Source organism: Salvia splendens, chromosome 16, assembly GCF_004379255.2.
Source record: "Salvia splendens isolate huo1 chromosome 16, SspV2, whole genome shotgun sequence".
NCBI classification, from domain to species: domain Eukaryota; kingdom Viridiplantae; phylum Streptophyta; class Magnoliopsida; order Lamiales; family Lamiaceae; genus Salvia; species Salvia splendens.
Genome location: NC_056047.1, coordinates 19,182,579 through 19,198,426, shown reverse-complemented (window position 1 = coordinate 19,198,426; position 15,848 = coordinate 19,182,579). Strand labels below are relative to the sequence as shown.

At 38.5% G+C, this 15,848-nt stretch overlaps 1 protein-coding gene across 1 annotated transcript; it reads right to left on the bottom strand.

The window, feature by feature from the left end:
- Positions 1-3,537: 3,537 nt before the first annotated feature.
- LOC121771071 (bZIP transcription factor 11-like) lies at positions 3,538-4,523 on the bottom strand. Its single transcript, XM_042167860.1, has one exon. The coding sequence runs from the start codon at positions 4,153-4,155 to the stop codon at positions 3,694-3,696; it is 462 nt and encodes a 153-aa protein (XP_042023794.1). The 5' UTR covers positions 4,156-4,523; the 3' UTR covers positions 3,538-3,693.
- Positions 4,524-15,848: the final 11,325 nt, after the last annotated feature.

Below are 15,848 nucleotides of genomic sequence, written 5' to 3'. Positions count from 1 at the left end.
AATTTACGTGGTTCGATTTACTGAAGTAAATCTACGTCCACGGGAAGAAAAGAGGGCAGAGTTGTATTGCTTGATCTGTTTTCTACAGTTTACAAATACAAACTTGCTATTTGATATTTTATCTCTAGAGAGCGAGAGAGAGCGTCCCCATAATCTATCTGATCTAAGTTCTATTTATACATTGAACTAAGATCGTGGCTTGCATCACCACTAATGATGGTTGTGGATGTCGTGGAGGTCATGCGATCCTGCATGGGCCCACTATCCTGCATGAGTTAATGACTGCTTGACACCACTAAATAGATCGTGGGTGTAGTGGAGATCGTGGAGGTTCTGACATGAGTTGACTATCTCCCAGTTCGGTCAAATACTGAGACCGAACTGCTGAACTATTGCCGAGCAGCTTTTGCCGGTCTGAGAGTAGAGCTTGATTGGTCGGCTTTTACCGAGCTGTAGGCTGGGGCCGAACTCTTTGGTAATGCCGAACTGATTGGTTGGCTTTTACCGAGCTGTAGGCTGGGGCCGAACTCTTTGGTAATGCCGATCTGATACTCTTCCTTGGGCTTTGGGCTGATGGGCCGTCACTGCTGTTGGGCTTGTTTAGTCCGTACTCCATCACTACCCCCCCGAAAAGCGAAGTGAATTACTTCGGCGAAGCGAGTCACTTCGGCATTCTGGATAAAGGTACGGGGTAAGTTGATGTTTGTCTTTGGTCTGATGAAATAAACATCTTTGACCGGACTCGTCTTTGGTCTGATGAAATAAACATCTTTGACCGGACTCGTCTTTGGTCTGATGAAATAAACATCTTTGACCGGACTCGTCTTTGGTCTGATGAAATAAACATCTTTGACCGGACTCATCTTTGGTCGGATGAAATAAACATCTTTGACCGGACTCGTCTTTGGTCGGATGAAATAAACATCTTTGACCGGACTCGTCTTTGGTCGGATGAAATAAACATCTTTGACCGGACTCGTCTTTGGTCGGATGAAATAAACATCTTTGACCGGACTCGTCTTTGGTCTGATGAAATAAACATCTTTGACCGGACTCGTCTTTGGTCTGATGAAATAAACATCTTTGACCGGACTCGTCTTTGGTCTGATGAAATAAACATCTTTGACCGGACTCGTCTTTGGTCTGATGAAATAAACATCTTTGACCGGACTCGTCTTTGGTCTGATGAAATAAACATCTTTGACCGGACTCGTCTTTGGTCTGATGAAATAAACATCTTTGACCGGACTCGTCTTTGGTCTGATGAAATAAACATCTTTGACCGGACTCGTCTTTGGTCTGATGAAATAAACATCTTTGACCGGACTCGTCTTTGGTCTGATGAAATAAACATCTTTGACCGGACTCGTCTTTGGTCTGATGAAATAAACATCTTTGACCGGACTAAGCTTGTGTCCTAATTTGGCGAGTTTTATCGCTTGGATCGGACTTTCCCTTGTCCTAATTCGGGGATCGGACTTTCCCTTGTCCTAATTCGGCGAGTTTTATCGCGTGGATCGGACTTTCCCTTGTCCTAATTCAGGCAAGTTTTATCGCGTGAATCGGACTTTTGTTGCAGTTCGTTTCAGACGACGTGCTTGATTCTTAAGCTGAATTGTGGTCTTGTATCCTCTTTAGAAGCTTGGACTTCACAATCGTTGGCTTATTGCAGTTCGTTTTAGACGAACTGCTTGTTTAAGCTGAATTGTGGTCTTGTATCCTCTTTAGAAGCTTGGACTTCACAATCGTTGGCTTATTGCAGTTCGTTTCAGACGAACTGACATCTCTTCGGTACGGAGGAGATGGAGTTCTCCTGTGGTTCCGGTACCGAGGAGGAACAGGAACATGTCGGGGTTGAGGATTCTTCTTTCCGGAAGACACGGCACTACTGCGGTAGTGACTTTCATGTCTGGAGGAGGAAGGAGAATCCACCCTTTTCGTCTTCGGCTCTTGGCTCTTTTGCAGGAAGGCTAAGAACTCATCCTGCTTCTCAGCCAAGAACAGCTTGACAGCCTCATTCAAATCAGGCTGCTGGGAAGACTCGGTGTGTGGACCTTTTGAGCGGCTTGTTCCTTCTCCGTGAGAACTGGAAGTAGATTTTTCACGAGGCTGCTTTCCAGGCCTATGGGCTGCTGGATTAGCTTCCTCATGGTTATCACGGACGGAGGCACGGGTGTTATGTGATCTGGTATGCATTTTTTTGGTAGAAGAGGATCAAAAACTCGCTTTATCACAAATTTGGTTCTCTGTTTCCCACAGACGGCGCCAGTGATGAATCCGCGAATTCTTGATGTTAGTAAATGCTGGTAGAGAATAAAGACTACGACACAATGAATTTACGTGGTTCGATTTACTGAAGTAAATCTACGTCCACGGGAAGAAAAGAGGGCAGAGTTGTATTGCTTGATCTGTTTTCTACAGTTTACAAATACAAACTTGCTATTTGATATTTTATCTCTAGAGAGCGAGAGAGAGCGTCCCCATAATCTATCTGATCTAAGTTCTATTTATACATTGAACTAAGATCGTGGCTTGCATCACCACTAATGATGGTTGTGGATGTCGTGGAGGTCATGCGATCCTGCATGGGCCCACTATCCTGCATGAGTTAATGACTGCTTGACACCACTAAATAGATCGTGGGTGTAGTGGAGATCGTGGAGGTTCTGACATGAGTTGACTATCTCCCAGTTCGGTCAAATACTGAGACCGAACTGCTGAACTATTGCCGAGCAGCTTTTGCCGGTCTGAGAGTAGAGCTTGATTGGTCGGCTTTTACCGAGCTGTAGGCTGGGGCCGAACTCTTTGGTAATGCCGAACTGATTGGTTGGCTTTTACCGAGCTGTAGGCTGGGGCCGAACTCTTTGGTAATGCCGATCTGATACTCTTCCTTGGGCTTTGGGCTGATGGGCCGTCACTGCTGTTGGGCTTGTTTAGTCCGTACTCCATCATCCAACAAATGTTAGGTCACTTTCTTAAACAAATGTGCAATTAATATTGGTTGAGATTTCATATGTATGGATAATAGAAAGAGCACATTGTGATTTCTCAATAGGAATACGATTTAAACTAATGGAGTGGACAAAGAGCCTAGCCTGTTCAAAATACTGAGTTTAATTACTTTATTTTAAAAGCTCAAACTTCCCAAATTGTTCAAACTTTTGTTTAATTATCCTTTAGAATATTCAAACTTTCTAGATTGTTTTCAATTTTGCTTGTGATTGCGTAAATCGGAACAATATCATTGATTTCAATAATAAAAACATTTATGATGGGTTTTATGTAATACATCAAACATAACAAAGGAGTAGTGATCAAATGCAAACTTTATATATTGTACAAACTCCTCAATATGATATAAATACATTGTAAAATTTTAAGATTTTGATATAATACAACGTTAACCGTTGACACTGTTATTTTGTTATCTGTTAACATTAGTTTGTACAATATTTAGAGTTTTCATTTGATTATATCGATATACAGATTTAACTGGAACAACAAACTTCGTGATGAAAATGAACATAATATACATGATTTTACAATTAATAATGCTTGAAATGATTAATGAAGTTCAACTCGATTGCATCACACATTAATCCACCTAACTCTATATCAATCATACATTATTAATCAAAACAAAACATGGCAAATTAAATGAAATCCCATGAATCAATCATCATCATCAAGCATCTAATACAAGAAAGCATCAGCAGAAGCCATGATTGGGTGATTAACATGGATCAAACTCCATGGATTCAACAAATCATCAAAATCTCCTTCATCATCTTCAACAAATCCAGCAGCAGCCGGCAACAATCCCTGGCTCGAGCTCAAGCAGCTGGTGATCTCATTCAAGGCATGGAGCCTGTGATTCAGCTCCGCCATCTGAGCCCGGAGAATCGAATTCTCCGACTCCATATTCAAGTAGAGATGCGTCACCACATTGATGTTTGATAGCATATGATTGTTCTCCGCCCTCAGATGGTTCGCCTGAGCCGTCAGATCGTCCAGAAGCTTCTGTTTCCTCATCCGCGATCGCCTCGCGGATTCTCGATTGGACAGCATTCTCTTCCGTTTCCGCATCTCCGACTGCAGCTTGTTGTTAGGATCGGAGTTTGAGCCGGAAGAAGTGCCGCTGATTGGGGAAGCCATGGTTGAATTGTGTTTTGTTGAGTGAAATTAGGGTTTGTATGTGAGAACTGGGGATTTAATTAGGGTTTGTGTTCATGAAAAAACGTAGAACCAGTAGAGGAAGACGACGGAGAAGGATTGGACGAGGTGAGAACGACGTCGTAGGAAGGAGTTGATGGTGAATCCAGAAAGGAGGACCTCACTCACTAGAGGTGACATGATGATTCCAATTCTATCATCCAACTCTTCCATATGAAAATGTTATTCTCGATTTTAACTTAATTTGGATTTGATTAGGCTTGAATGAGAGAGAGAGAGAGAGAGAGAGAGAAAGGAGGAGAATTAGGGTTTGAATTAGAGGAGGAGAGAGGCTTATGGTGGTGGTGAAGGGGGAGATTTATACAAAGAGAAGAGTGAATGAAGAGAATAAAGAAATGATTTATGGTGGCAATCATTATGATTAAATTATTTGATGTCGGTCGATTGATTATTTTTAAATGAAGATTGAAAGAATAAAGTAGCGTGGGCGCGGCATCTAATATTTTTGAACTGGCTGTCACGTTATGATTGATAAGGTAAATTAATGTAACATGTAACATTTCAATTTTGAACCACATGAAGTTAAAACTTATAAGCCATTTTTACCACCTTTGCTCAGTTAAATTTATAACGGTCTCGAGCTAAACTTAGCGCGGTCGTCGCCTCGAGGTTTCAGGTCTCAACTCTTTATATTTCGTTATATTTTCCAGGTCGCTCGGATATTATATAACCTCTACCGCTTGGCCAACTCACACAAACCATATGTATATTTTTTCTTTTTTATTTTCTACATAAAAAGTTTTTTATACTCCCTCCGTCCCGGCTAAGATGACACATTCTTTAGTCGACACGGGATTTTAGGAGTTGTTGATTAAAGTGGTTAATTGGAGAGAGAAATTGTAGGTGTAAGTATTAAATGGAAAGAGAAAGAGAGATGAATATTTAATTGAGGAGAGAAAAAAGAGGTTGAATGTATTAATAGAAGAGAGAAAGTTACCAAAAATAGAAATCTGTCATCTTGGTTGGGACAAACTTATAAGAAAAGTGTGTCATCTTAAGTGAGACGGAGGGAGTATAGAAGATGGAGACTGTTTTGATGATAAAATCTCACTTGCTCACTATTGATATTTCTTTAATTTCTAGTTAGTGTAATTTTTTTAATATAAAGTATATTCAATATATAAATATATTAATAAAAAATGCATTTCTTTATTTAATTTAATTTAAATAAGTATTAACCTGATGGTAGTAGGCTTTACCACTGGGCTAAATGTCTCGTTAAAATAAAATCCAAGCTATTGAGAGAAGCCCTGTGCAACTAGCCTTGCTTTATGTCTAGCAATAGCACCGGATAAATGAAGTTTAAGTTTGAAAAACGAAGTACAACCTATAAGATTCTTGCCCGGTGGGAGTATTGTTAAAATCCAAGTTTTATTTTTTAGAAGAGCAATAAATTCACTCAGCATAGCAGCTTTCTTTATGGGAATGAGTAAGGCTTCTAGTGCAAATTTAGGCAAAAGATATGGTGAGACAGGAGAAAACTTTTGGTTTATAAATACCAGCCTTTGATGTGGTTGTCATGGAATGCACTGCCTGAGTTGGTTTGCAGGTGGAGCTGACTGATCTAAATTAGGCTGATCTGGTGCAGAAGAATGCACTGCAGAAGCAGGCTGAGCAGCGAAAGAAGAAGATGAAATGGAATTATCAGATTCTGAAGTGGAGGCTGAGTGATGAGGAATGGGTGAAGAATCTGGAGAATTTACTACATGGGATGGTGTTTGGTGGGAAGCTGAAGCAGGGGTGATAGGGAAAAACGATGTGTGTTGACATGGAGGAGAAGCAACAACAGACTTAGGCTGACCATTAGGAAGAGATTGAAAAGGAAAAACTGATTCATCAAAAAGTATGTTTCTTGTGATGATCAATTTTCCATCGGGAAGAAGGGCCTTGTATCCTTTGTGAGAGGAGCTATATCCTAGAAAAGTAGTCTTAAATGACCTGAACTGAAGTTTATGTTTGTTATAAGGTCACGTGAGAGGAAAACAAAGGCAGCCAAATACTCTAAGAGTGGAATAGTCTGGTTTTCTAGCAAACAGCTTTTCATGAGGGGAAACATTCTGGATGATTTTAGAAGGCATTCTATTGATCAAATGAACTGCACATTCTATTGATCAAATGAACTGCAGTTATGAAAGCATCATCCCAGAATTTTTGAGGTAAGGAAGCTTGGGCCAATAGAGCTAAACCAGTTTCAACAATATGCCTATGCTGCCTCTCGTTTTGAGTGTCAAAGTTGCATTACTTGTCCATTATTTGCATATTTTATCCATTTTGGTATTTTAACGTGTTTTGTAAGAAATGTGCAAAATAAAGCAGAAAAAGAGCATAAAAAGGTCAAAATTCGGAAGCAGGAACTAAAGCGCAACCCAGCAGCCCGCTGCACCCAATGCAGCGATCACTGCAACCATTCCAGAGAGTTCAGGAGCTGTCCAGCGGCCCGCTGGGCCCGGTCGCGCACGACAGCCTGTGTTTAAACTCATTTTTCTGGCAATTTTGAATCAGAAAGCTGTGGAGAAAGAGCTTCACGTTGGTACCAAGATCACCTCAATTGGAGTTCTGTGGAGAAAGTTACGGTCATTCTACGAAGACTGCGCAATGCTATCAAGTGCTGGCGCGAATTTAAGGAAGGAAAGAAACTATTACCTTGTTAGGTCAAATATTTTCCTTAACCTATGGAGCACGAAATTTCTATCTTTCCTATTACTTGGAGGACATCTTTTACCATGTTTAAACCTTTTTCAACCCTATATATACCATAACCTTATTCATAATATTCACCAATTCATAGCCTCCAAAATTGGGGAGCCCTAAGGCATCTCCTCCAACCCTACTCCATCTTTCATCTTCTCTTTGCCAAATATTTCCAGAGCTTAAAAGTTAGAGTGCTTCATTGTGCAAGGAGTTGAAGAATGATTCAAGATCATCAAGGCTACAAGGATTCAATCTTTTGGTTTTATTGCTTTAGTTCTTATGCTTTCATTGTATTCCCTTCAATTTATGTTCTTAGCTTATTCTATCACGTGTAACTAAATTCATAGGATTCTAGGGATGTGTTAGTAACTTTTATTGGTTTATACAATTCCTATTTCTATTTAACATCTGTTTGTTCTTACTTTGTTTCTTCCTTAAGTTAATGGATAATGCTTCACGCTTGAGTGACACATTCAGTGATGATTTAATATAACTTGCTACATAATCGTGAGAGGAGGCTAGCGAGTTAGATCCACTTAATCGACACTACAATTAGCTTCCTTTAAAATGACACTGTTAATTGAGAGTGGGGACTTTTCAAGGGTCTTAGGAGCTTTTAGGAGGTACGTATTTAGCATTGACAACCCTAATGTTTGTAATCAACGTTTGCATCGCATGAGCATAACCTAGGTGACTCGTTCTATCAAAGTAAGAACTGTGCTAGAGTGTTGTAGTTGGAATTTGTATAACCATAATTGTGAAAGCACATCCCTGGAATTCCCTTATCTTTCATATCTTTATCTTTGTGATTTATTTGCAATTAATTGTTTACTTGTTTTTACTTGTTTTATTTTTAAAAATCACTAAAACCCTTGTTTCTCTAGATAGTATTTGACGCATAGTACATGATAGCCAGTTGCAATTATATTCCCTGTGTTCGATATCTCGGTACAAACCTTTAGCTATACTATTTCTCCCTTATATACTTGCAAGTAGTTGTAGTGCTAAAAAATAGTGCATCACTTAACAAAACAAAAATTAGAATGAAATTAAAAAAAGACAAAATTGTCATGAACAAACTTAGACACACTGAGTAAGTTTTTCGTGATGTTAGGAACATGCAAAAGGTTCTTAAGATGAAGTTTTCTGGAAGTACTAGCTGAGTGAGATTTAAAAATAGATTCTCCAATATTAGCAATAGTAACAACAGCTCCATCACCAAGCAAGAGATTCTTACCTCCTGTGTACTCAGAACTTATGTTGAGATTGTTGAGATCATTTGAGACATGATGTGTCACCCCCGAATCTGGATACCAACTCAAAGAAGCACTCGAGCCATAGTCGAACTCAGAAGGGGTACTAAGAGAGAAAGACCATGATGGTGATCTTGGAATTGACTGAATCAGATGTGCTGAAGGATTGTTGTAGAAACCTTGCTGCCGTTGAGGAGCATTTCTTCTGAATTGAACGTTGAGGTGGTGTGTAGTTCTGCTTGAACCTGTGCCAACATTTTGCTGCTGAATGGCCAGGCTTCTCACACAGTTGACAAATAATCTTGTTGCCTCCTCTGCCATAAGTTCTTCCACCACAGCCACCTCTTTGGTTTCTTCTGCCTCCTCCAGAGTCATATATGTTGCCACTGAAAGACTGGGAATCCTTTTTCTGCCCAGACTGTTGCTGAACAAGATTAAGACTTGGCTGAGATCCATATGAACTGATATAGTGGCTCCTAGTTGATTCCATTATGGACTCACAACTCAGCAAGAATGCACTGACATCTCCAATACTCCATAGATCTGATTTGGAAGTTACAGCACACACTGTTGGATCATATTCTTGACCAAGTCTTCCCAAGATGTGCAATACTTGTTCTCCTTCTGAGATCCTACAACCAACAAACCCAAGCAAATCAAAGTAAGTTCTCATCTTACCCAAATACTCAGTCATGGTCAAGCCATCTTTCTTCAAGGTTTGCATCTATTGTCTGTACTGCATCACCTTGGTCGTCGAGCGACTTGCAAAATTTGTTTCAAGTGCTCGTCAAATGTCTCTTGCAGATCTGAGCCCCACCACTAAGGTCAAGGCATTTTCAGAAAGAGAAGACAGAAGCCATCCTGCTACCCTTCTATCTTGCCTTTGCCATCCTATAAAGGCCGGATGATCTGCATTGATCCTCCAGTTGGATCTGGGATCATTTGCACATGATGATTTGTTTATCCCGTAAGAAAACCTTCAAGGCCATAGCCATAAACTGCAACATCGACCTGCTGCTGCCATATGAGGAAATTTCCTTCATTCAATTTAACTGAAATAGGAGGCAACTGTGAAAAGATTGGTGGGAGTGTTGCCAGCGGTATTGATTCACTAGCATCTGCCATTTTTAGGGAAGCTACACAAACCTAGGTAAGAGGTAGGAGAGACGGGATCAAAGATATCCTACTCTGATACCATGAAAGGATGCCATATGATTCATGAAGAGGAAAATATTTTGGAAAGATGCTAAAAATATCTTTGGGAAATATTGTTGTTTCATTGCATGAGTGACAAACATTTACAGATCCCATATTTATACTTCATATTCGAACTATCTAGAAGTAATAACTAATTGATGTATTACAAAGCTAAGCCATGATTAAAACACTAATCAAAACTAACTCTGAAAATCTTCTTTCCCCTTCAATCCTTTAAGCAACACGTCTCTTCAAGTGCCATGGTGGTCCTGCACATTAGCTATTGCCTTTGGAACAGTCACGAGCTCAACTCGTGTGGAGTCACTCACCATTTTCTCTCGTATACCAGCCACAAACAGATTCCCATGCTGCTCGTCAAGTTCACACAACTTCACATTGCATGGAGCTTGATCATCTTTGCAAGACTCTCTAACAGGTTGTACTTGAAAAATTGTGTTTTATTAAAATAAAATTGAATCTTAGAAATTGGATTTTGAGATCAGTTTGGGTTTTGCTAGTTGCCCCCTAAAACCTCCTTATTCACTGTCGAGGTTTTAATCCCCTTTTACTATGTGTATTAATTCGTCGATATGCTACTCTATTACATTAGTCTTGGTTATTAATCAGATTGCCATAATTCGTATCTCGACAAAAAACAATTATGAGTAAGTGGAAATAGAACTTGAGCCCATCTCAATAATTTTGTTAAAAGATCATATCATTTCACTGCATAAAATTTTCTGACTATAAGCTAGAAGACTTTTAAGTGATTCTAAACACAACCTCTCAAATTTCTCACGATAGCCTTGCAATAAAATTATACCTTTAAGATTTCAAAATTTAATGAAATGATCCTAAAAGTAAAGCTCACAAACGATATTGGCCCACTATGAAACTTAATTAGTAAAGTACTACAATGGACAAGTGAAATTGAATTGAATGAGATAGTTTCGCAAGACGGTGATACTGAATTGAAGATCAAATTTTGTAGCCATCCATTTTTATTTTATAAATATATGTTGATCCAAAATACTATATGCGGATTTCGGTCAATATATTTGTAGAGCACCGTTTTCGTAAGAGTAAAATTGTAATTTCTATATCACTAATGGTAAATATAATAAAATAATAATGATATTGATGAATTCAATTGAATACTTAATACAAGGTTACAGGTTACAAGAATAATGATAATTATAAGTCACCAGGGTGTGGCGCGTAAAGTGAACCCCCTCCTTTGTAATACGTTGCTAGCCATCCTTCAATAGTGTGAAGCTCCGTTTTCCGTTGCTTAATTAGCCATTGATGCCGGAGCTAAGTCCACACAATGAGAACTTGCATAAAAATATTAATTAAACCGATTAACCCATTATCAAATGAAAAGAAAATTAATGGTGGCCCTTTAGAATTAAAAGTAGGCGCCCAAAAAGAGTACGACGGCCCCAGCTCTGCCACTGTGATACCGCCTTAGGGAGCTCGCCACTAGTGTGGTCGTCGCCTTGAGGTTTCTCGTCTCAACTCTTTATACTCCGTATATTTTTTCTGTGCAGACTGCGGATGATGGTTAAGGATTTGGAACATTTGGTGAGTATGTGATGCACTTTTTATTAGTACTATAAATACCTGCAATTATACAGAATAGAAATAGTATAGCTAAAGGTTAGTACCGGATATCGATCACGGGGAAAACAAACACAAACTGTCTATCCTCTACTAAAACTCAATTACTATTTGGAAAACCGAAAGTTTTAAAGATTTTTGAAAACAAACAACTATTGAAAGCAAAGAAACAACTAATTGCAAATAAACAAGGAGATAAAAGTATAGAGATAAGAGAATTTCAGGGATGTGCGTTCACAGTTATGGTTATACAAATTCCAACTACAACACCCTAGCACAGTTCTTACTTTGATAGAACGAGTCACCTAGGTTATGCTCATGCGATGCAAACGTTGATTACAAACATTAGGGTTGTCAATCCTAAATACGTAACTCCTAAAAGCTCCTAAGACCCTTGACAAGTCCTCACTCTCAATTAACAGTGTCGTTTTAAAGGAAGCTAATTGTAGTGTCGATTAAGTGGATCTAACTCGCCAACCTCCTCTCACGATTATGTAGCAAGTTATATTAAATCATCACTGAATGTGTCACTCAAGCGTGAAGCATTATCCATTAACTTAAGGAAGAAACAAAGTAAGAACAAACAGATGATAAATAGAAATAGAAATTGTATAAACCAATAAAAGTTACTAACACATCCCTAGAATCTTATGAGTTTCGTTACACATGATAGAAACCTTGATGATCTTGAATCCTTCTTCAACTCCTTGCTCAATGAAGCACTCTAACTTTTAAGCTATGGAAATATTTGGCAAAGAGAAGATCTATTTTTGATGAAGCTTCGGGGGTATTTATAAGGGAAAAATCGTCCCTCATCATATAAGGAAAATGGTTGTAAATTATGGTAAATTTTGGAGAGAAAGTAGGGCAAATTCTGCTCGCCGCTTTTACCCAACGGGCCACTACACCTTGGCCAGCTGTTGCTGCGGGTTGGTCCGACGCTTTTGTCTCTTGGCTGGCGGGTCGCTAGCCATCATCCTGTAACTCTCTAGACTCTCGGTAGCTGTAACATCCCAAATTTTTTTTGTGACTCTTTTTGTATGTTTATGTGAAATTTCGATTATGAAACTTTTGTTTTTTGTGATTAAGTGAATTGCGTGAAATAATTATCGTGAGTGATGTGGAATGAAGTGTTTGATATTTTATATTTTCCAATGTGGGGAAATAATCAATAGGGTCATGCATTTATATTTTTCAAACCAATTCGTGGAAATTTTCGGCTCTTCCTAATTATTGAAATAATATTTCATTTCGTGGATTTAATTAATTGTTTTGGGGTATTTATCCAAATTAAATCCAAACCAAATGACCCCTAAGTGGTACTACATGAAATTCGAACTCTAGCCTATTATCTTTGGGAGTTTCGAAAATCTCCTATTTTAGGAGAATGAATTATTTTCTTTGATTTAATTGGTGCTTTGTTGACTCCCCTCTTGTGAATTAAATCCAATTAAATCATGCCACATATTATTTCTTCACCCAAAATAAATGGAGAGTTGAAATATTTCCTTGGCTATTTGAGCCTAATAATTTTCGGCCCCTTCACTAATTTTTGGAGAATAATTTAATTGTTTCCTATTTTGTGGAATCCCTTTTTATTCAAATAAATACCTATGTCTAATTAATTGGGGATGTGAAATATTGTCCTTCTATTTTTGTCTCCATCCCACACGCCCCCTATGCCTTATTTTTCCTTGTGGGAATTTAATTATTTGTTACCTATTTTATGGGAGCCTTTTCCCATAAAAGAAATTACCAAATTTAAATCATGTTCTATTTAATTGAGGATTTAAATAATTTCCTTGTGCATTCCCCCTCAAATTTTCGGCCCCTACCCCATGTTTCCTACTTGGAGATTTAATTTATTTTGTTCCCTTGGTTATGGAATATTCATTTTCCTTATTTCCTAAATTGTGGATTTATTTCTCTCCAAGTAAATATCAAATAATCCCTTGTTAATTTGCAGCCATAATTTTCGAAAATCATGCTCCTTATAATTGTGGAATTTTTATTCATTAGCCTATATTTTAATTCTCCACAATTTATTTATTTAATTTACTCATGGACCTAAACCTAGAATATATTTACCACTTAAACAAACCCGAGCCCCCATTCTCTCAAATTTTGCCACCCCCTCTCCCTCATTCTTTCCCACACGTCTTCCCTCTTCTCCCACTCTCCCATATCCAAAAATCTCCCATTCAAGCTTATTCTTGCAACCATTGAAGGTATTTTTCAAGAGTCTTCGACGGATCGCTTCGTTCTTTGCTTCTACCTATTTATTTTTGTCAAATAAGGTATATTTGCTCACTTTTCCTCATCCTTTTCCGTTTGAACCGTGTTCTTGAGTCCTACATGCATGTAGTGGTTGTAGGATTGATAGATCGCAAGTTTTAACGGGGGGAAAGTGTGTTTTCGTAAGAACTTGGATGGTATTGTGTGTTTGATCGAAATCATGTGATATTGGATTGGAATATTGGTGAATGATGTGAGTTTATGTGCAAATATGTGTATGAGAACCTTGTAAGCATGATTATGTGTTTTCGAGCATGAAAAATCGGTGTTTGTTTGATGGAAGATGAAAACCCTATTTACGAACTATGAACCTGAAAACTGTGGTGCACGACCAGTAACTTATGATCTGTAATTGACCCCAAACGAACGGATTTCGATAAGAAATTTTTACTGAGTAAATTTCAAGGTGTTTCCTGTGTCTCGTGTGAATTTCAGCCCTTTTTATCGAAAAATGAATATTTAATAATTTTTTTAAATTGACTGCGCAAATCTGTCAGAAACTTGTGTTCTCGCCTAGAATGTTTCGTTTTCTGTTTGACCGACCAAATGACCTCCGATTGATGTGATTCTTGAACTATATGAAAATTTGAAGTGTCTTCTGAGTCGTGTTAAATTGTCAGCCGTTTTAGGCATTGGATGAATTTATGGTGAATTTTTCCAATAAACTGCGCAGTGCTGTCAGAAATTGTGTGTTCCGACCAGAGAGTTTAATGTGTGATATGACTGACTAAATGACGTGATTTCGGTGTGAAAGTTTTCATGGATGAACTTGAATGTGTCCTCTGTTTTGTGACCAAAATTTAGCTTCTTTTGAGGTCGGGTATATTTATAGTGATTTTTATAAAACGGTCGCGCAGTTCTGCTAGTTTTCTGCCTTTTTAAAATGACACTTATTTTCAAGTTTAAAAGTATTATATGATGCATGTATGTCCAAGGAACGTGTTTAAATGATGGGATCACATGTGATAAGTTGAAATGTGTTACGGTGTGTTCTTCCATCTTTGTGACGTATGTTGGATCTGGAATTTGAGAAAAACGATGAGAGAGAAAACGATAGGACATGCATAATAAAATGTTGTTGTGGAAAGCTGACTTGTGTTGTCGTTGACAAGGGTGTTGTGTATTCGTGAACTCGAGGATCGAGGGTTGCTATAAGTTAGGTTGTGATTTGCTAAGCGAACGAGGTGGGCTTTCTTTTCAAATCTCTTTATTTTACGAAAATACTATGTGGCGTTATAAGGGTGGTTTAACTTGTTATGTCATGCCATGTTGTTTTTGTTTATGAGATTGTTGTCTGATGTCTAGTTCGTCTGAGCTTGCTCCGTTAGGCTATAGGGCTGTGTTGTGAAATGAATTCGGGTCTGAGTAGGGCCGCAAACCCTATCAGGCTGTGTACACTGGTGGGATCGTGAGCAGTCCTTGCTAGTCGGCCGGTCTCATGGGCGAATAGTGTGGCCACACTTTCGTCGCACTGTGATATGATGATTATTATTGATGGATTGATGTGAAAAGTGGGGAGATAAATTGTCTGGCCAGACTTGAATATTTTTGTGTTCTCGTGATATTTTCTTACTACATAAAACTCGAGATCACTGGTATGGATGACATAACTTATTAAAATATTTTCGGCATGAGCCCATTGAGTACAACAAGTACTCAGCCCTGCATATTATTTTTCTTATGTGCAGGTTGAGCGGGATGTTGCGGTGGATGTTGAGCTGGCTTAAGTACCTAGGATGCGTTGTGTCTTCATACATAGGCATTATCCTTGACTCTCCTTAAACCTTTTTTTTCCGCTGCTATAATTTGAACTATTTCTCAAGACTTTAATCTTTTCTTTATGTTTTGTGTTTGAACAAGCATGGTGGTGATAGGTTTTAAACAAGTATTTACGTTGCCTTTTGAAAATGGTATTCTCCGAGATTTAAGTTAAATGTTATTTTGCTTTAGTTATTAATTATTGTTTTACTTAAGTCAAACTCTTTCCGTTGTCTTTTTTACAAGTATTTTACCTTATGTCTCTTCAAAAAAAATCATAACCTTAAACTCCTTAAACTAAGTTGTTTTTCTTTCTTTAAGTTAATTAAGTTGTTCTTTTAAATTGTTATCCATGCATGTCGGTCACGATCGCCGCGTCTGTGGTACACCTTGTATGGGCGGTCGTGACAGTAGCGGTCTCCACGCACTCCCCAGCGGTCGCTGGGCGTGTCTTGACTTCATGCACAACTTTTCCGGAGCGGGCCGCGACTGACTTAGCGGTTGTTGGGCGCCAGCAATCGCCGGCTATGTTGCAGCGGACCGCTAGACATGCAGAACAACTCCAAATTTCCAACTTCGTGTTTTGACTCCCTTTTTAGGCTCAAATATGCACATTTCTCACAAAACATGTCAAAATACCAAAATAGAAAAAATATGCAAATAATTGATATGTAATGCAACCTTGAAATTGAAAACGAACCAAAAGATGGCCTTAAAACCAAGCAAAATCCGAGGTATCAGTATGGTCCGGAATCCTTTCAACATCCTCATTGGATGTTTCTTTATTTTTGCAATATCAGC

Coding starts and splice junctions, on each gene's coding strand:
- LOC121771071 (XM_042167860.1), bottom strand. CDS start 4,155: ATGGCTTCCCCAATCAGCGGCACTTCTTCCGGCTCAAACTCCGATCCT.